The 21176-nt window shown below is 35.8% G+C and overlaps 1 protein-coding gene across 2 annotated transcripts in view; it reads left to right on the top strand.

Moving 5' to 3' along the window:
* Positions 1 to 21176, top strand: part of Vps13D (vacuolar protein sorting 13D) — an 862750-nt gene that overhangs the window by 118984 nt on the left and 722590 nt on the right. For both annotated transcript variants that reach the window (XM_065502881.1, XM_065502880.1), the window contains exons 3-5: positions 2929 to 4011; positions 4090 to 5036; positions 5101 to 5237. In XM_065502881.1, the coding sequence (XP_065358953.1) occupies positions 2929 to 4011; positions 4090 to 5036; positions 5101 to 5237 (2167 nt within the window). The remainder of the gene's footprint in view (positions 1 to 2928; positions 4012 to 4089; positions 5037 to 5100; positions 5238 to 21176) is intronic.

Below are 21176 nucleotides of genomic sequence, written 5' to 3'. Positions count from 1 at the left end.
GTTTACGCGCTTGCAGTTGGCGATACACTTCTTGTCGCGTGACTGTACGCCTTAACAATTTGATTAACTTCGATTTCAGCTCATGATACCCCGGACCCAAGTTGAACACGTAACTTTTCGCTGCTCCTGTCAGCCGGCGTCGCACTTTGTTTTGATTTCATATAACGATTGGCCAAAAATAGAAGAAGTTGTCGTACAGACATGATATTTGGCACACTTACTTGAACTGATAAAAGATAGTAAAATCCATAGTTTGAACAAATTCGGAGCAAGGATTCGTGTCTGAATCCTGAATATTAAAAAAACTAAAAAATTTTAAAAAAAATCAATCAAAATTTTGGACAATAATTTTCTGGAACTTTTTGACCAAATTTGGATGAATTCGGGGCAAGGATTCGTTTTCTTCCCATATATCCTGAAAATTAAAAATACTAAAAAATTAAAAAAAAAAATAAATCAAAATTTTGTACAATATTTTTCTGGAAATTTTTAACGTTTTAATTTTGTTATCAGGAATCCCGCGATTCCCAGAAAAGTTTTAAAAATCGTAAAAATTGGATTTTTTATTTTTTTGACTGTATATCCATCCAGGGCTTGGTTTTTGGGAAATGTTTGTCGTGAATTTTCGGGAATTTCTTTATAAGTTTTCTTCTAAAAGTTACAATATTCAGATTCGTTGGGATGGCCAAATTTGTTGCTAATTTAATTATTCTATTATATTCATAGATTTTTTTCGGTTCTAGCAACAGATAGTCAGTTAGCATAGAAGAATTACGGTTGAAATAACAGAATTTTTTTAAATGAATCAAATTTAAAGTCTATGGTCTTAAATGAATTATTAACATTACAAATTTTAGGGATATTCATATTTAGAAAAAATAATAACAATAATAGTGGTTTATATTTGTTTATCTACAATCAGATTTGAAAAATTTCTCTTTCGAAACTAAGCATGTTTTGTATATTTAACATAGTCGAAATTCCTAAGTTTTTTAGTTAATGAAAGAATTTATTGATTTTATAATGATTAAAACTACGAATGTGACAATACCGATCAAATGCCATTATTAAATTGGAAACACTTAAAAAAGCTTTACCAACATTGTATAACCAAATATAGTTATTTTATACTTCTTTTAAAACGCTGGTACAATTCCCGGGAATGGAAAGATTTTTTTAATTTCCTCCTGGGAAAGGAAATAAGTTATTATTTTTTCGCGGTTGTTAAAAAAGTCCATACACCAAACGCAATAAAGTTTTTCATTAAGGCCCTAATTTTGTAAATCACGTCACCAAAGTGATATTTATGTGCAAAGCAAAAACAACATTTAACACATTACAAAAATTTGTTTTTGTTTTATGTACAAATACTGAACCAAACAAACGCACAAAAATTCAAGCGTTGATTTGCCTTTCATAATTTGAAAATTTTTTTTGCTTTGCACATAAATATCACTTTGGTGACTTTGAAATACAATACATTTTATTAATTCGTTGAGTTATTTTTATAATTAATAATAACTGCGGTCATAGTTCAAAAGATAATTTTAGTATTCCCCACACTTGGAAAAAAAAGTTGAAATTATTTATATAATTTTCCAGAGAAAAAAACATTGGTTTGTTTTAGAAATTGGTGTTGGTGCGTGATGTTTTTTATTCCAAAAGTCCTAAAATAATGATTTTCATTACTTATATAACATTCGTCAAAATTAGTTATATGCCTACACAGAAAAAAGAAATTCATAATTGGAATGAATTTTGTAATAAATATTATTAATCGAACTTGACTTTTTTTCCCAAATAAGAACATGTTCATAAATATTATAAAATTTTACATGATGGAAATTTTTGCATTTTTTACTTAATTTTTTTAATAAATTGCATTTTAATTGTATTATATAATGAATTAGTGCAAGAATATTTGCATAATAGCCATATATTGGCCAATATTTTAAGATAAAAAGGAGAATATCTGAAACTTAAAAATTATCATTAAACATAATAAAACATTCATAAATATAAAAGCATTTCATCCTCTTAAATCAATTTAATCATTTTCGCGCTTTTTATATCATTTTGTAGCTGAAAATCATAAAAAAACTAAAAATTTCAAACATTTTTGAACAACATAAAAATAAAAATGAAATTGAAATTATATTTTTCAAGCCTTCTAGATTTTATTTCAAAACATAAAATATTAAAAAAATCATACTATTTAAGAAATTATTTATAAATGTTATGAATTGAAATCAATGAATTCGAATCATAATATTTATGTTGAAACTTTTTTCTGTGTAATGTATGTATATTAGGGTCGGTCGATTTTTTTCACGAAAAATCTAAGAAAATTTCTTTGATTGCGTTTCTGCTATTCGATTTTTTACTTTTTGATCGTCCATACAAATCGACCTAGCCTAATGTACATATATATATTTTTAGTTGCAAATATTTGAATTTTTACATGTGTGTAGTTTAATTCACCATAAAATTGAAATAAGGTTCGCGTATTTATTAAATGATTTTATATTAATTTTGTTTTCTGCTTTCGTATGTTGTTTGGTTGAATTTTTATTTTAAATTATTCCTGTCTTATTCTGTTTAAAAATTTATTCAATTATTTGGAATTTATTTATTTATTCATTATTGGAAGCAAAATATTTGTAAAGATAGTATGATAACATCGTTTTTAATAATAAAATCAAAGCGAATTAACAAGGTATGTGCGTCGCGGCAACAAATACAACTATGCAAAAACAACGGTCACCTTATTAATACGTCTTGAACAAAATATAATATAATCATCCCCATAATGTAATATCGTTTTCACTATCATATTGTTCTTTGGTTTATTTGGAAGGTCTCGATATTCATAATAATATATGTATATACTTATATATAAGTAACTATTTCAAATTTGTTATATTTAAGGTGCAGTATAAGGAAATTGTAAAATGCATATCATTTCTTCAGAGAATTAAACGAATAAGATCGTTTAAAATTTCCAGACCGAGTAGTAAAGTTGGAGGAAACGCAAAAATTTGGTGGAAATATGCATTGACATGTCACGGATTTAATTTTCGGAGTAGCGAGGAAAAGTGGAAAATTGCCAAAGAGAACATACGTTATATCAATATATATAAACGCTTACTAATTAATCCAACGGAAAGTATATCAAAAGAGGATAAACAGTTTAAAATAGAAATGGAAAAAGTTCGATGTCTTGACGAACTTAAATTTCTTAGGGAAATCAGTTGTGGTAATCTTTCTGCCAAAGGATTAAATGTGAGAAGTAGAAACTTGAACCAAGGCAAAGGTATTTTGTACCATTGGTTTCCGAATTGGCTTGGTTGGTATGGGAACACTTCAACGGCAGACGATGAAAACTATGAAAAAATAGAGGATGATATTCTGATTGCTATTAAGGAAACAATTGAAAATGACACATTCTCAAATAGAGATGCAATATTTGCAAATTTTACTTTTGCTCTTTCCGAGGGTCGGATCTCTTTGATGTCAGGGCAAATTACCCAAAATATGGTTGCATTAGAAATGGAGTTTCAAAATCTTCTATCTTTTATAGAAATTAAACCAAAATACACTTCGTATTGCGTGGGAATATCATTGGGTTCAGTATGTTTAAATGATAAACTAACGAATTTGACGGAATTTCCATACATAATAAGACCACAAATTCAAGAAAACCAGAAATCCCTGTATAGTAATTTTATAGGACTTTTTACAAAAAAAGATATAATTGACGGTAAAGAACCATGGTTCCAGTTGCAATATGAAAAAAATCCCGCCGAACATCAATCGGATTACAGATTAACAATTAACTCTAAAAGTCTTGATGTAGTCTATAACGAAAGTACATTTAAATGGCTAATAAGCTTTTTCACAAACCCGATCAATGATCTAAAAACAAATATATATATGATTTCCGAAAAAGAACATAACGAGTCTCGTTTGAAATTCTTTAAGAACTGGAAAAGTGTACTAATAGGACAAAAGGTAAATATATTAATAAGCCACAAACCAATAAATAACACATTTTTACTTTTAAATTTTTAAATAATACTTCTCATTTAGGATTATAGGAAAAAGTGGTCTTTTGAGATTGACATTTCAGCGCCTAGAATAATATGTGTAGACAATTTTAAGGATAAGAACACATCTGTATTTGTAATAGATTTCGGCCGATTTCAGCTTTTTAAAAATGAACGCGATAGTAGTAGTTTTGCTTTATTTAAAGACAATCCTGCAGATGTGGATGTGGATAGTGAAGATGAACTTTTTATGACGCCATGTTCAACACCACCGGGATCAAAAGTTAGTCCATCTGATTTACCGACAACAATTGCGTCAACGAGCCACGAGATGTCCACCATTTCAAAATTTGTCATAAACAAAGACACTGGATTAGAAAATACTTTACATAGTGAAATATATGATAAATATAAAATAAATCTTACTGACCTACAAGTTCTTGTATGTAAAAATCGAGAATATGGATATGTCTGTTCCAAAACGTCGTCTAGTTTTCATTTGCTGGACAAATTTAATATATCAATTCAGGTAGAAAGGCGCATTATTAATACATCTGATCCTGAATATCCTGCGATAACATTGTTTGGAAATCTGACCAAAATCGTTGCACATATTAATGAACAAAAAATAACGGAAAGCTTACGAATTTTAAATCAAATTACATTGGAAATATACAAACCAACTATTAACTCAGACTTAAATCCTAATAATGTGCCTTATGGTGAAACACTATCCGATGACAATAATGAAATAAAGGAAAGTTCAAATACTACAATTTTCCAATTTGTAATAGGTCAGATGATTCTAGAAGTTCAGTCGAGAGAAAAAAGCATCGCCGAACTTCAAATTATCGGCGCAAAAGCAGGAATAACAAAAAAGACTGGAGAAATTAGTATCAACATGTCTGTTCATGGCTTCTTATTAGTAGATGCAATTCAGTCTTTTGGTCACGATTTTGAGTTGCTAATTGCAAGTCATCGTCATGTTGAGTAAGTCTCTGAATCACATACATATGTGCGTACATTTACAATATGGTATATTTACTACTTTTAGGATGGATAGCATATCTGGAAGTCTAAAGCAAAGTGAGCCATGTTCTCCAATTTCCCCAGGATCGCCTGATCCCAATGGATATCAAAGACCAACAAGCCCACACATCATAAATAAAGTTGTGGACGACTTACAATTAGGTAATGATCTAAATTATAAGGGTGAGAAGGTCAAGAATGTCAGACTCTGGTAGTACCGAAGTGAAGATATAATTTTGATGAATATGTCAGTCTATATATGTGCTTTCTAGTTTTACTACATTCCAATATTTCGTTTACATTTAGTATTGAAAATGTTCAAAGCTAGAAAAAACTGGCGTCTTCACTTGCCGATTAACTCTATTAAAAAAATTCAAAAAAATAAAACTAAAAAAGTAAGAGTGCTATATTCGGCTGTGCCGAAGTTTACTTCAAGATAAATATTAAAAGAAATCTGTATTCTGATCGATTTCACGTAAAAAATTATGTCAAAATCAATATCACGAATTCCTCCAAACATCTCAAAAAACACACAAGTTTTTGACATTGGGTCGTCCAATTTTGGCCATATTCGGTAACCCATTCTATTCCTTTGGATATTTTATTTTTTTTTTTTTGAAATTTTGAAAAACTCGATTTTATTCAAGATTGAAATTTGTGTAAAAATCGTGAAAATTTGCATGCGCTGTAACTTTAAATAATCGTATTTTATGAACCTATTGTCAGACTTTATTGTTTTAAGATTCATTTGAAATATTTAAACAAATTATATCCTCTTTAGACTACATAATTAAACAAATATTTTTCACAATTCATGATGCAAATGCACTTTGTAAAATTTAATGTTGACTAAACAACCAAGTTAAAATTCTTATGTCTTGGGAAGTCTTATTATTTTTAATATTTAACAACAAGAGTTTTCTCCATACAAAAAACGGTTTATTTAAATGGTGCATCTGAAAAAAAACAAATATTTTTTAAATTATGTAGTCATACCTAATTAATATTCCGCCCGTAGCACAATAGAGTGATCTTTAAATATATTGTATTTGTAGACATCCTGTTTCATAACAGGGTCACCAAAAGGAAGGTTTTAGTGGAAATTACAATTTTTCTTGATATTAAAGTTCAACAAAATAAATCAGAATTTTTTGTTAAATAAAACTCAATAAACAAATCTTTTTATATGTTAATTAAATCATATCAATAGCTTTTTGCAATAAAAATTATTTAAAAAATGAATTTTCATTGAAAAATGTTGAAGAAAACCTATTGTTTATGATGGGGTTTCGCGCGTTTTGTAACCTAGAAGAATTACTTAAAAATCAGATGCACAATAATTTCACTGCCTGTTTTAGAAAATAAAAATTTCCATTTGGGAATTTATATTAACAACAAATTTGAGTTTTTTATTGTCGTTTCAATATAAATCCGAAAAGAAAATTTTTATTTTACTTTCAAAAAACAGGCAAAAAACACATAAAAAACAAACACTTGAATATCGCCTACAACCCTATTTATTGGGTCAATTTGTTTCATAAAAAATCGTATAGCAGAAACGCATTCTAAGAAATTTTCCCCAAGAAACCATATGTCTAAAATCAAATCCTATCTTGCGAATTTCGAATTTTTTCCAAAAAAAAAAACAATTAAAAAAAATATATATACTGAAATATCATTGAATAAAAGTCGAAATGCGCATGATAGGATTTGATTTTAGACCTATGGTTTCTTGAGGAAACTTTCTTAGAATTTTCCGTAGATTGCATTTCTGCTATACGATTTCTTACTTTTTTATCGTCCATACAATTCGACCCTGCCTACTATTTATATATGTAAATATCTCAATTTTAAACACTGTTTTGGTACTAGTTATTTGAAGCCTGGTTATATTGTGGTGACATTAAGGACGGCTACACCAGTATCCCTAATGGTTGAGTATCCCTAACAATATGATTATATAGGAAATTAAATGTATTATACAAGAAAAAAACTATTTACATTTGTAAATACGTTTTACAAATGTAAATAGTGCCAGGGTTCGTAGAAAAATATTGGTGCCAGAGCCAGAGGGTTAAACAATTGCTTAAAATTATACTTTGTGGCACACTTCTCTCTATTCGCTTGTGGCGTACGGTTGACTTTTAAGAGAATTAAAAAAAAAAATAAAAAAAGCGTGTTAGTGTTTACAGTTACTTTTTACTGTGGAATTTTCCTACAAAATAATAAAGATCTGTAATTTCGATTTGAATTGGTGTTTTTTTTTCTAATTTTTACGTGATTATTAATATCTTAGTTGCGTGTTAAAAAAAAAATCTCGAGGATGGGGGACGACGCTGCGTCCCCTGTTGCTCACACAGCATTACAGCCGGATTTGGAAATTTTCTTTCAATCGAATTTGATTACTGATTTTAGAAAATCGCTTGGTAATGTGAAGAGGACAAATTCTACTCCTGATGTCTCGGCACCTTTGGCCAAGAACAATAAGGTAACCTCATTAAATTCGTCAATTTCATCTGATCTCAGTTCTTCCCTGACGGATTTAGATGACACTGTACCTCAGTTTTTGAGTAAGTTGAGATCTAAAATGGCGGCTTCAAGATGCGCTGGAATGGATGTAGTTCCGGAGGTATTTAATGAAGTTGAGGTTGTACCCAATGGACAATCTGGGGTAATTCAGGGTGACACTATAATTTCTATACAAAATTATTACCCGGGGGATCGTGAGGGTGATTTCTTAGTTTTGGTTGATTCCTCTAATGCTGACCCTGGCAATGAGAAGATTCGTAATTCTCTTTTTCTATATCAGAAGATTAGAAAGGTAACAGTTAATGGCATTCGTCTTATCACTCCTGTAGGTAGAACTTTGTACCGCATTAAGTTTGATTCTGCTGGTAATGAATTTGTTGGTAAAGATTTGAGTCAGATTGGTTTGAAGGCTTTTATTCCAGATACCTTTGTTTATTCTTATGGGGTGATTCATGGCATTCCTTTGGAGTTGTCGGAAGATTATATTTGTGAGTCTGCAACTTCTGACGTTGATATTGTGTCTGCTAAGAAGTTTGTTAAGAAGGATAAGGACAGTGGTAAGGAAACGCCAACGTACTCTGTGAAGATTGGTTTTCGCTCAGGCAACATTCCGGAGCACATTATTTTAGATTTTTCACACATTAAAGTTAATATTTACTATCCCCCACTCAGACAATGCCACAATTGTGGTCGCCTTGGTCACACATCTAAAGGTTGTCGTTCCAAGAAGAGATGTTTGAATTGTTCTAATGAGATTTGTGATGGCAATTGCATTAAGAAGTGTCTTTTGTGTGGAGGTCTATCTCATTCCAGCAGAGATAGGAAATTGTGTCCCAATGGCGCGAGGAGGATGATATTTTGAAAATTATGACAATTAAACGCCTCTCTAGATCTGAGGTGATAAAATCATATTCGACTAATCGGTTTGATATATTTAATGAATATGATGGGAATTTCCCATCCCTACCGGTGGCTAAGTCTACCCCTGTGAAGAATAGGGATCAGGAAGTTAATAGGATTCTTACCAGACGGAGGTATAATCGTGTAGTGTATGCGAAGCCTCCACCCCCTAGGCCTGTACCTATTTATGTACTTCTTCAACCTGTTGATACAGACCCTTCTATGCCGGTGATTTACAGGGAGAATAAAGCTAAGGTTTCGGATTTTGAGAAAATCTTTGCCGAATTCTCGTCTTTTGTTAAGGATTTCTTTACCAAGGAGGGCAGTGGTTCCCACCTTCGTGTACTTAATGATTTCAACAATAAAATATCTAATGCTCTTTCTGAATTACTTACATCTGGTGATCCATCGTCTTCTCCTTCTAATTAATAATGACGATTTTACAGCATAATGTCCAGAGTTTAAGATCAAACAAGTCTTCCATTGAGTTTTACATCAACAATTATAACGTTGATGTTTGTTTATTTTCCGAGATTTTTAAAGTTGACGATTCAGATCCCAACTGTAAACTTTTGAATTACAATATTTTTTCCAAAACTCGTCCTGATAATTATGGCGGTTGTGCCATATGCGTCAGGAAATCTATACGTGCCAGAAGGATAGGTTTTTCAACCAATCTGGATGTGATTATTGTAAAAACGCTTAATTTGGACCAAAACTTTACTTTTGTATCGATCTACTTTCCACCCAGTCTATCCACTGGTACTTGTGCAGCTGAATTGTCGCGTTTATTGTCTTTTCTTGAGGGCATGCACAATGTTACAATGGGAGGAGATTTCAACGCTCGTCATTCCCTTTGGGGTGTCAGGCTGGACTCTTCCCGAGGATGTTGTTTTAGAGACATTTTCAGTCGATCAGTTTTTGTATGTTTGAATGATGTTCCATCACTTTTCTTCCTCATTTAGATAGCGACAGAGGGACTGTTTTAGATTTGACCTTTGCTAGGCTATCTTCTATGTCAGTCCAATGGCGAACTTGTCGCATGTGGTCTGGCGGTTCCCATCATTTTCCTATTATTTTTGAGATTGGTGCTATTGCGGTTTCACCGACCAAATTTCTTTCTAAACGCAGACTCTTGCAGAATCTGTCGACAATAGAACTGGAACCAGATATGGATTGTATTATGAACTCCCTTAGGAATGAAATTTCTAATGCAACATTCAAGTCCGGTAAATTTGTGGCCAAGGCTTGGTGGAATGGTGGTCTTTCATGTCTCTTCAGGAAACATATTGCAGCAAGGAGTAAGTCTCTTAAATATCCAACACAGGAGAATCTGGAGGATTCTGTAAATGCTTCGGAAGCCTGGAAATTGGCGGCTCGGAAAGCTAGAAGTGATGATTACAAAAAAAGAATAGAGGAAGTGAATAATCAACCAAATACTGCTGCTGCATGGCGTTTTGTCAATAGTTTGAAGGATTACAACTCCAATGGACCATCGATGTGGGACGATGATGCTAATGGTTCTTTCTTGAGACATTTGGCGGATCAAGTTTCATCTAGGGATCGTTTTGTTTTCTCTACTTCTAGGCCATCTGATATGAATATTACACCTTTCTCATTTAAGGAGTTCACTGATGTTCTTGACTCAAGGAAACGAGCCTCTGCGGGGGGTTTGGATCGAGTCACTTATGATATGGTTAAATCCTTGTCTTTTGCATCTAAGGAGTCTCTTTTACACGTTTTCAATAAATTGTCTTGATTGTACTTTGCATCCACATTGGAGGAAGATTAAGGTTGTTCCCATTCCCAAGAGGCATGTTCCACTAGATGATTTTAGGAACTTTAGGCCGATTGCTCTCATCTCAGTTTTTTTGAAGTTGTTGAATATGATGGTAAAGAAAAGGTTGACTATGACTGTTGATGCTTTGGGAGTCTTACCCGCTCGTTCTTTTGCTTACAGAGGGAAAATGTCGACGACAACGTGTTTGAATGAGTTTCTTTTCAGGGTGTCATATCTCAAGTCAACGGGTTTGAGTGTTGTCTTGGCATCTATCGATATCAGCAATGCCTAGGACTGTGTGAATGTTTCCATACTAAGAAACATTCTACTCAGTCAGGCTATTTCGTTGGATTTGATTGATTGGATATCATGTTTTCTCTCTGAAAGGGAGCTGTGTATGGGTAACATGTCCGTCAGTGTTTTTAATGGACTTCCTCAGTTGCCTCAGTCCGATACTTTTTAACCTATACACTGCTGGTATTCACTCTCTTGAGGATGATAGGACCCTGGTTTTTCAGTATGCGGATGATTTTCTGATTCTCTCCTTTGATTCCTTTTTTGACCAGGCGGTATCTAACCTTGATTCTAAAGTTGGTCAATTTCGATCGATCTGTTTCTCCCTTAATTTGAGTATTAATCCATCAAAGACCAAATTTATGTTTTTTGGCAGACGGGCTATTTGATATGGGACTCACTGTGGATGGTTGTTCTATTACCCAGGTGAATTCGCTTAAGTTTCTTGGTCTGACCATAAGAAATACTTTGACTGTTAATGATCATTATGATCGTGTTTTGAGGGAATCCTCTTCAGCTACCAATCTTCTCAAGAAGTTATCGGGCATCAGAGGAGGTATAAGGCTTCAGATTGGATTGAGATTTTATCGTGCTTTTATAAGGAGTAAGATTGAGTATGCGAGATCTACTTCTGCCCACGCCCCTAGTTATGTTGACAGGAAGATTCAGACCTTCCAGAACTCAAGTCTAAGACGTTGTCTAGGACTGTCCCTCCACGCCGATACAGGCCATTTATGTATTGGCCAACGAACTGCCATCTCATCTTAGATCGGTCTATCTTGCGTCCAAGGAGCTTTTAAAGGTTGCGTGTTATAACCCGTCTCTTATGGATTTGATTAGAGCGGCACCCTCATATCTAAAGAACAGTTACTCTTTTGTCTACGGGAAATACAAGGATATTTTTGACTCGATTCCGTCACTTGGTGAATGTGGCACTAGTAACAAGATTAGGATTATTATTGAGTCATCCTTTAACAGAAACAGAGGTATGTCGAAGGAGGTCCTTGGAGCTCACTATCGTTCGTCGGTTGATTTCTATAAAATGAGGAATTTTACTTTGGTTGCTACTGACTCCTCGATTATGAACAATGGCACTGCATGTTTTTAATCTGATTTTAATCTTCTCACTGGACGTTTCTTTTTGTACAGTTCACGTGAGAGACTTTTATCACTGTCTGGAGAATTAATTGCCATTAAAAGGGCTGTTGATATAGCCATTGAGGATAATAACTCGCGTCTTGTTATTTACACTGATAGTAGAAATGCGTGTAGTTTGTTGGGACGTGCTAGTTTGAGGAACTTTATAGTATCGGATATTATTAATTCTATAGTTGATTCTCATATCATTGAGGTACATATAGTATGGGTTCCTGCCCATGTTGGAGTTTGGTTCAATGAGAGGGTAGATTACCTGGCCAAACAGGCCGTTTCTCTTGGCGCTCCCTTAGAGGTAAGACTTCCGTATGGGGATGCTCTTGTGAGGATAAGGAATTCTCTTAATCAAGAGTGGCTAGATTTTTACAGGACCAGATCTCAAGTGTCTGGACGATTCTTCTTCTCTCTTTTCAATGAAATGCCTGCAAGACCTTGGCACAGGGGTGTTGGTTGGGATCCAATTGACATCAAGATTATTAATAGGCTCTTATGTGGCCACTGTTATAGTGGCGTTTACCTTCACATGATACGTAAGAGATCGTCTGATGTTTGTGATTTTTGTAACATGATCGACAATTCTGAGCATCTTATCTTTCACTGTTCTGAATTCAATGATATTAGAATTAAACACCAATTATTTCGTAAATTTACTAATCTTTTTGAATTATTAAATTCTCATGACATCGGTATATACTCTCAGTTAATTAGTTTCATTAAGTAAGCTAACTTACGAGATCGTTTTTAAGTTTTAGGAAATAATCAACCGTTAGTCACTAACAGCGTTATACTAGAGAAAGTAGGCATCTTTCAATGTTTTTTTCCTTTGTGAGGGATACCCTGGCTTTTTGCGTTTTGCTTTGCCATCAGCCATTTTTATTAAAAACCAAAAAAATACTTTATGGCAGCCAATTTTTTGTCCATACTTACTTTATTAGGTCTAGTTTCAAATTCAAAAATTAGTTTGTCGGCAATCAGGGGTACTTTTTTCTAATCCCTTTTCACATTAAAAAATTTTGATAAAAATATACTTTTATATATTTAATTGCAAAAGGTATTACTAAAATCATTGGCGCATATTCATAAACGATCACCAAGTGTTAACTTTTTTAAGTACCTATTTAAGTTATTCACAATTGGTTACTTTCAGCACAATTAATCATGGGTAAAGTTGTAACTAAATGCCAACTAACTAATACATTCAAAAAAATAGCTGATTGATTTCATTTTAATACATCGCTCTTATTTTAATTCATTTACATACAAACTATAAGTATAAATTTTGTATGTACTTCGTAGAGAACAAAAATAGTTTTTTAATAGCTTTATAAGCTGTAACGACAGGTTTTTCCACCTTACGCTGGGGTAGAGCTCGCGGCTCCCAGGGTTCGTTACAAAAATTTATTTTAAGCCAGGGGATTAAAAAGCCAGTTTCTTTTTCTTATAACGTTATAAATCGTACTTTATTTTATACACTAACACAACACTTTATTATGACGTTAGCCACCGACAGACGTAGTACACTGTTACGAAGAGGGGGGGCACGGCGATGCGGGGAAAGGCTTCCCGTAGTACTCTTTCACGGAGGTACGGAGATAACGGGGAAAGGCTTCCCGTAGTACTCTTTCACGGAGGTACGGCGATGACGGGGAAAGGCTTCCCGTAGTACACTCTCACGGAGGTACGGCGATGACGGGGAAAGGCTTCCCGTAGTACACTCTCACGGAGGTACGGCGATGACGGGGAAGGGCTTCCCGTATATACTCTCTACGTCTTAGGCCGCAGGGATTCTCTCCGTTGACCGCGGCACCACCACGGGCGTCAACAAGAGGGAGTACCGGAGTGGGAAGATGATTGAGTAAGCTGAGCACGGGTATAACCACAGAATCCCACCAATACTCAATTACCACAGTTTTATTAGGTGGCAGAGGTATAACCCCTTATCCGACTAATAAAACCTTTAGTAAATCTCACCAGAAAAAAAGGCAAACTACGAGAGTGGGTATAACCGCTATTCTCGGAGTTTGAGATATTATTTAATTGTAAGAGGTATAACCCCTAAACAGCTAAATAAGATCTTACCTCTTCGCCGGCTGCTGGCTGACTCTCCGTTTATTCACAAATTCTCTCCTTTTATAGGGCAGATCAACCATGCATACATACACAATAGCTAATACACAGCGGTGTTACTGTCCCTTGGTTGCAAATTAAGTGTACTGATATTTGTTTTGTTTTTCCCTACTTACTACTAGGTGGCGTTACTTAAACTAAATACAATTAACGTTTAGACAAATTTGAATAACAATAAATAAAAATAATAAAACCAACGTAAGACAAATTTGAATAATATCAAATAAAAATTAATGTGAGGCAAAAACAAGTGCCTACGACTTTTGCTCGTCACATCGCCTCTCTTCTCATATAAACAAAACAGAGACAAATTGCAAGATGTCGGCATATGTCACCGCAATCGGTAGTTTCAAATAGCACTGGTCATTTTTTAATAGAATTCGTTACCCTTGCTTGACAACGGACTTCTTCTGCCGGAATTGGATTACTATAACTGATTAGTATTGATGGCAGGGTAGCGGGTGACATGAATTTTTGGCGCATCGATTGATGGACCCGACGATGATGGCCATGTTGAAATAGGCGACGTTGGAGTTGGAGACGTTGGATTGGCGACGTTACAGTTGGTCTTGATGGAGTCAGTGAGGCTCTATTCGGTGTCAAGGAACTTGATGGTGATGATGATGACGACTTTGACGATGATTAGGATGACGAGTTGTTGAAGATGACGATGAGGATACTGAACAGGGAGTGGTTGCTTTTCCCAAATGGCTTACTCTGGGTGGTTTCTTCCAACTTGTCCATGGCGTTATTTTTTTTTTCTTTTTATTTCATTAGTAGGGCTATATTTGAATCAAATAGAAAGAGCAAAAAAAAAATATTAATTGACTTAACATTACATATTAAATTAGCAAATAACATAAGCTCAAATTGTATATGGTTTTAGTTCGCTAACGTGTGTTCTACGGTGTTCTCTATTTTTACAATTCTCTAACTCTACTATTACGGGGGATACAAATCCTTTAATGAGGTATGGACCTCCAAATTTCGGGGCCAACTTGGCTGCGAAATTTTCACAAGCTTTAGACAAGGGATGTTGTCGCACCAACACGAGATCCCCAACCTTGGGTCTCCAAGACCGACGTCGTAGGTTATAATGACGCTGCTGATCTAGGGACGCGGACATGAGGTTTCGCCTCACTAATTCGAAGATTTCTTTCATCCCCTCGGCCCGTACATCGGGGTGTGGGTTATGAGCGCCGGTTCCTACCGTAACTTCGTCGTAGAGTGCTTTTGGTAACCGGGGTTCTCGTCCTTGGGTAAGGTATGCTGGAGAATAACCCGTGGCCTCCGATGTACTGGTGTTCATTGCCAACATTATTTCGGGTAGGAAATCATCCCATTTGTTGTGTCGATTGTCAGCAAATTGTGCGAGCATTGTCTTTATGGTTCGATTTGCACGTTCCGTGGGGTTTTCCTGAGGGGTGTAAGGGGCAGTACATTGCTGTGTCACACCATATTCAGCTAAACATTTCCGGAAAATATGTGATGTGAACTGCGTACCGTTGTCGGTAATAATTACCTTCGGCACCCCATATCTGGCAACGCTACGTTCTCTAAATGCCTTCACGAGACTTTCAGATGAAGCCTTACGAAGCGGTACAAGCTCACACCATTTGGAAAACCTGTCTATGAACACAAGATGCATCGTACAGCCATGCTTTGAACGGGGTAAAGGGCCTACAAAATCAGCGCATATTGTCGCCCACGGTTCCTCGGGAATTCGGGTCAGCATTTCGCCGGCAGGGCGTTGTTGGCTAACCTTATGACGTTGACACGATTCACACTTACGGACATATCGGCTAATGTCTCTAAACATTCCAGGCCAGTAATAACGAGCAGCAATCCTATTGCTTGTTTTGCGTATACCCAGGTGACCTGCCGCCGGTATGTCATGGTTTTATTGTAGTACACGGCTTCTTAGAGGACTCGCAACACAAAGTTTCCATGGGTTAGAGTCATCATCGTTGATACTACGTGGGAAATGACGATACAGTTGACCATTAATAATACTATAATCAGAGTATTTTTTTGGTGATTCCGCCACTTCTTTCTTGCGTTTTTCGAGCCAAGGACACATATTCGAGATGGGGTCAGTGTTTATAACATTCAGGGTATCACACGGTTGACGAGATAGGGCATCGGCAACGACATTTTGTTTCCCCTTACGATACTGCACGGTAAAATTAAATTGTTGTAATTCGAGTGCCCACCGAGCTAGGCGTCCAGTAGGACTCTCGATTGAATTCAGCCACTTTAAAGACAGGTGATCTGTTATAATGACGAATTTATAACCTTCTAGGTAGGATCTCATTTTCCTTACGCCCCATATTATGGCAAGACACTCCTTTTCAGTGGCAGAATAATTCTTTTCTGCTTTATTTAGGTGGCGGCTGGCATATGCAATGACTCTTTCAGCTCCGTCCAGCTCTTGTGTAAGGACAGCTCCGATTTCATAATCGCTGGCATCTGTCTGGAGGGTGAATGTTTGATTAAAGTCCGGACATGCTAATACCGGTGCAGTTGTTAATTTCTCCTTCAGTAGATCGAACGCTGTCTGCTGGGATTCTCCCCACTTCCAGTGTTTTCCCTTTTTTAATAATTGTGTGAGAGGGTGGGAGATCTTGGCGAAGTCTGGCACGAATCTTCGGTACCAGGAAGCAACTCCCAGGAAACGTCGGATTTCTTTTATATTTCGCGGAGGTTTCATTTCTTTTATGGCAGCTACCTTGTCCGGATCAGTATGAATACCATTTCCGCTGACGACGTGGCCGAGATACATTGTTTCACGTTTGAAAAATTCGCACTTTTCGGGATTAATTTTTAAATTTGCAGCAATTAACCGGCGAAATACTTCCTTAAGATTTCCTAAATGTTCTTCAAGTGTTCTTCCGATAACTATGATGTCATCTAGATATGCAAAGGCGTAAGGTTCCATGTCTGGTCCAATAACGCTGTCTAGAGCTCTTTGGAATGTGGCAGGAGCGGAGTGCAAGCCAAATGGCATTACACGCCATTGATATAAACCACGGCCTGTTACGCCAAATGCCGTAAACTTCTTACTATTGGCTTCCAAAGGAATTTGCCAATAACCATCTTTTAGATCTAGACTACTAACGTAGTTTGCATTTCTAAGTCGGTTCAAAATTGTATCTATTCTAGGTAATGGATAAGCATCGGGTACTGACCTTAAATTTAGTTGACGGAAGTCCATGCATACTCTCCAGTTACCATTCTTCTTCTTAGCAAGGGTTATAGGGAAACTATAGGGGCTGGTGGAAGGTTCTATACATCCTTTGGCAATCAACATATTTACTTCCGCATCTATGATAGCTTGCATAGCAGGATTTCTTTGGGCATATCTGATTTTTATCGGGCGATCATCTTTCATAATTATTTTGTGTGTTGATATATTTGAGAGCCCAGAAAGTGTACTGAATTTCGGCAGCTCGGTTTCCAGAAAAGATTTAATAACTTGCTGCTCTTCAGGACTATGTTCTGGAATAGTACGATATCCTCCATTTTCGGAATGGGTAATGAGTTCAAGCGGCTGTTCTCCGTTGTCAGAGGGTTCCGTAGAGGTACTTCTAAACGCACAATTCAAGCTCAATCCAGCACAATTTATCGTTGTATTAAAGGTTCGTAGAAACTCTAGGCCTAATATCATTTCTTCAAAAAAGTCTGGCATTATATAGAAAATGCACATTTTTGTTGTATTCCCGAAGGTGACACTAACTTGTACGCCTTCCGAAATTTGCTTTCGTGTCCCGTCTGCCAATATTACTTCCAGCTCTTCGTTTACCTTCTTGAGGTCACCTTCAAATTGGCTTATAAAGTCGGCTCTTATAAAGTTTCTGGTTGCACCGGTATCTATTGTAGAGGTTATCAATTTGTTTTGAATTAAGATTGTCGCTGTTATACGATACTCTTCGCATCGTAGTGCTGTTTGATTTACTGAGGTGGGGTGGTTTGGAGGGACGTTGCGCCTCAGTTCCGTCGCCCTCCGAAAGGGTTTTCCGAATTCCTACCATTGTTGGGACATCTGCCAATGTCGTGACCATTAGCTCCGCAAGCTTGGCATCTAGGACGTTGTTGTCTGCTGAAAGCAGCTGCATTTAATCGGCTAGTAGAGTCTCTAAATCTTCGGCTAGCGTTGTGAGTTCCGTTAGGGATGAAAAATCTTTCCTTTTAATATACAATTGGTAATCTGGATGGCAATTTCTAAATACCCTCTCCAATTTCTGGGCTTCCGACAGCTTAGAGTGCCTCATAAGATTTTGTAGGGACAGAAGATAGTCCTTAAATTTTTCGTTTCGTCGTTGTGTGCGATTTTGAATCTCATCTTCTAATTTCTCGTAATATCTTGGTGGGAGAAAGAATTGGCTAAAATCGAGTTTAAAATCATTCCAACTAACCCAAGATTTGTTATTATTACGAAACCAGATAAGGGCACGATCTCGTAAGAATTCAGGCATTAATTTCGGCAATATGTTCAAGGACACACCGTACATACACGAGAGTTCTTCGGCACGTTCAATGAATTCTAATGGATCACGAGTTCCATCGAAATGTATGCCCCACTTCCTTATCTTTTCTATTTCTTCCACTCTGCACTCTGATTTCGCGTTTCCGACTGCTGTCTGACTTACACCACTTGTTTTCTTCACCGGTGACTTAAAGAATGTATGCTGTTCCGGCGGTTTTAATAACTTTGCAGCAGGAGAAACTGCAAGTGTTTCATGTTTCGTTTGAATTTCTATCAGGCGATTCATTTCATCTTCGCTGTGTTGTTCTCCACTAATGAATTTAGCCCAGCGTTTTCGAAGCTCCTCTACAGTACCAGCTGGATCAAGTTGAAATTCACTTAAGTAAGCTGCTAATTCATCCCGTTTAAGGGAGTAGGCCCATGAGGTTTTTAACATCACTACGCACTTTTACTTTTAAAAAAAACAGTTCTTTATGTTCAAAAAAATTTTTTTTTTTTGTTCTCGGATTATCTAATCCTTACACACAGTTTATTTCACAGTTCGCACAGTTTAATTTTTTTTTTTTTTTGTATTTTAAAATTTTTTTGTTCTCGGATTATCTAATCCTTACACACAGTTTATTTCACAGTTCGCACAGTTTAATTTTTTTTTTTTTTGTATTTTAAAATTTTTTTATTGAATTTTTTTTTAATAAGTTTTTGTAATTTCTTGTTTAAAATTATTATTATTTTTTTTTTTTAAATGTTTTTTTTTAATTTTTAGACACTTTTATTTAATGTCCCTGCTCGGGTGCCATTGTAACGGCAGGTTTTTCCACCTTACGCTGGGGTAGAGCTCGCGGCTCCCAGGGTTCGTTACAAAAATTTATTTTAAGCCAGGGGATTAAAAAGCCAGTTTCTTTTTCTTATAACGTTATAAATCGTACTTTATTTTATACACTAACACAACACTTTATTCTGACGTTAGCCACCGACAGACGTAGTACACTGTTACGAAGAGGGGGGGCACGGCGATGACGGGGAAAGGCTTCCCGTAGTACTCTTTCACGGAGGTACGGAGATGACGGGGAAAGGCTTCCCGTAGTACTCTTTCACGGAGGTACGGCGATGACGGGGAAAGGCTTCCCGTAGTACACTCTCACGGAGGTACGGCGATGACGGGGAAAGGCTTCCCGTAGTACACTCTCACGGAGGTACGGCGATGACGGGGAAGGGCTTCCCGTATATACTCTCTACGTCTTAGGCCGCAGGGATTCTCTCCGTTGACCGCGGCACCACCACGGGCGTCAACAAGAGGGAGTACCGGAGTGGGAAGATGATTGAGTAAGCTGAGCACGGGTATAACCACAGAATCCCACCAATACTCAATTACCACAGTTTTATTAGGTGGCAGAGGTATAACCCCTTATCCGACTAATAAAACCTTTAGTAAATCTCACCAGAAAAAAAGGCAAACTACGAGAGTGGGTATAACCGCTATTCTCGGAGTTTGAGATATTATTTAATTGTAAGAGGTATAACCCCTAAACAGCTAAATAAGATCTTACCTCTTCGCCGGCTGCTGGCTGACTCTCCGTTTATTCACAAATTCTCTCCTTTTATAGGGCAGATCAACCATGCATACATACACAATAGCTAATACACAGCGGTGTTACTGTCCCTTGGTTGCAAATTAAGTGTACTGATATTTGTTTTGTTTTCCCTACTTACTACTAGGTGGCGTTACTTAAACTAAATACAATTAACGTTTAGACAAATTTGAATAACAATAAATAAAAATAATTAAACCAACGTAAGACAAATTTGAATAATAACAAATAAAAATTAATGTGAGGCAAAAACAAGTGCCTACGACTTTTGCTCGTCACAAAGCCTTTTAATTAATTACAGTATATATCGATCAAAATATTATCGACATTTTGTTTTCCCTACATGTCAAAGCAGTAACTAAGATAGTTATGAATTGTGAATAAGATCTACGACTATCTATGAACTATTTTTTAGTTTCTGTTTTACTAGATCCGACTTTAGTTATGAATATGCGCCATTATCACTACAACAAATCATGTCCTCGTAATCTATAGTACTTTTTTTATCCAAAAATAAAGTGTAGGTTCAATAGCGCAATAAAACTTTTCATAACTTTTGAAACATGTAACCAAAATCCCACATGAACGTACTACTTAACATATCAATCGAAAAATGTTGATTGCATTTTTTAGTAGCAACTATCATAGAATTATTATAGGTTTATAAATTTAAAAAAAATAAAAAATATTTTTTATAAGCTAGATTGGTAATTTTTCCCACAGTGCGTAGGTGATAGTTGGATATCGGCACCCTCAAATGATCCATACAGTATTATATATGGATCTTCCTTGTGGGACACCTTTAAATATTTTGAACTTACGGAAATTATGCGTCCAAGAGAAGATCAATCATTCGCTAGAGCTCTGAATAATATGGCATGTGGGAAAATGTCTGAACAAGATATTTCTCTCATGAAATCACGGGAAGTTATTGAATCCAATGTTCTGATGGAGCAATTCATATGCTTTCTACAAATGTCGAAGTTGATAACTGGAATACCATAAAACTTAATAGAATATATACCGAAGAATTAATTTCATACGCCGATGATAACATGAAATCAGTGGGACTTTCTGGAGACAATAGCAACGGCATTTTGGAAAGTGTAAACAGCTTTAAGATATTGCAGACGCAACGACTTCGGTATGAGTTAAAGCTAAAAACAACAGCAAAGTATATCATACTACAACATTTTTCAGTTCATTGCTTTGGGACTCAATTCTGACAATTGCACGTGAAA

Source organism: Calliphora vicina, chromosome 3, assembly GCF_958450345.1.
Source record: "Calliphora vicina chromosome 3, idCalVici1.1, whole genome shotgun sequence".
NCBI lineage: Eukaryota > Metazoa > Arthropoda > Insecta > Diptera > Calliphoridae > Calliphora > Calliphora vicina.
Note: the sequence above shows the minus strand (reverse complement) of the source record. Positions and strands in the feature narration are given on the sequence as shown.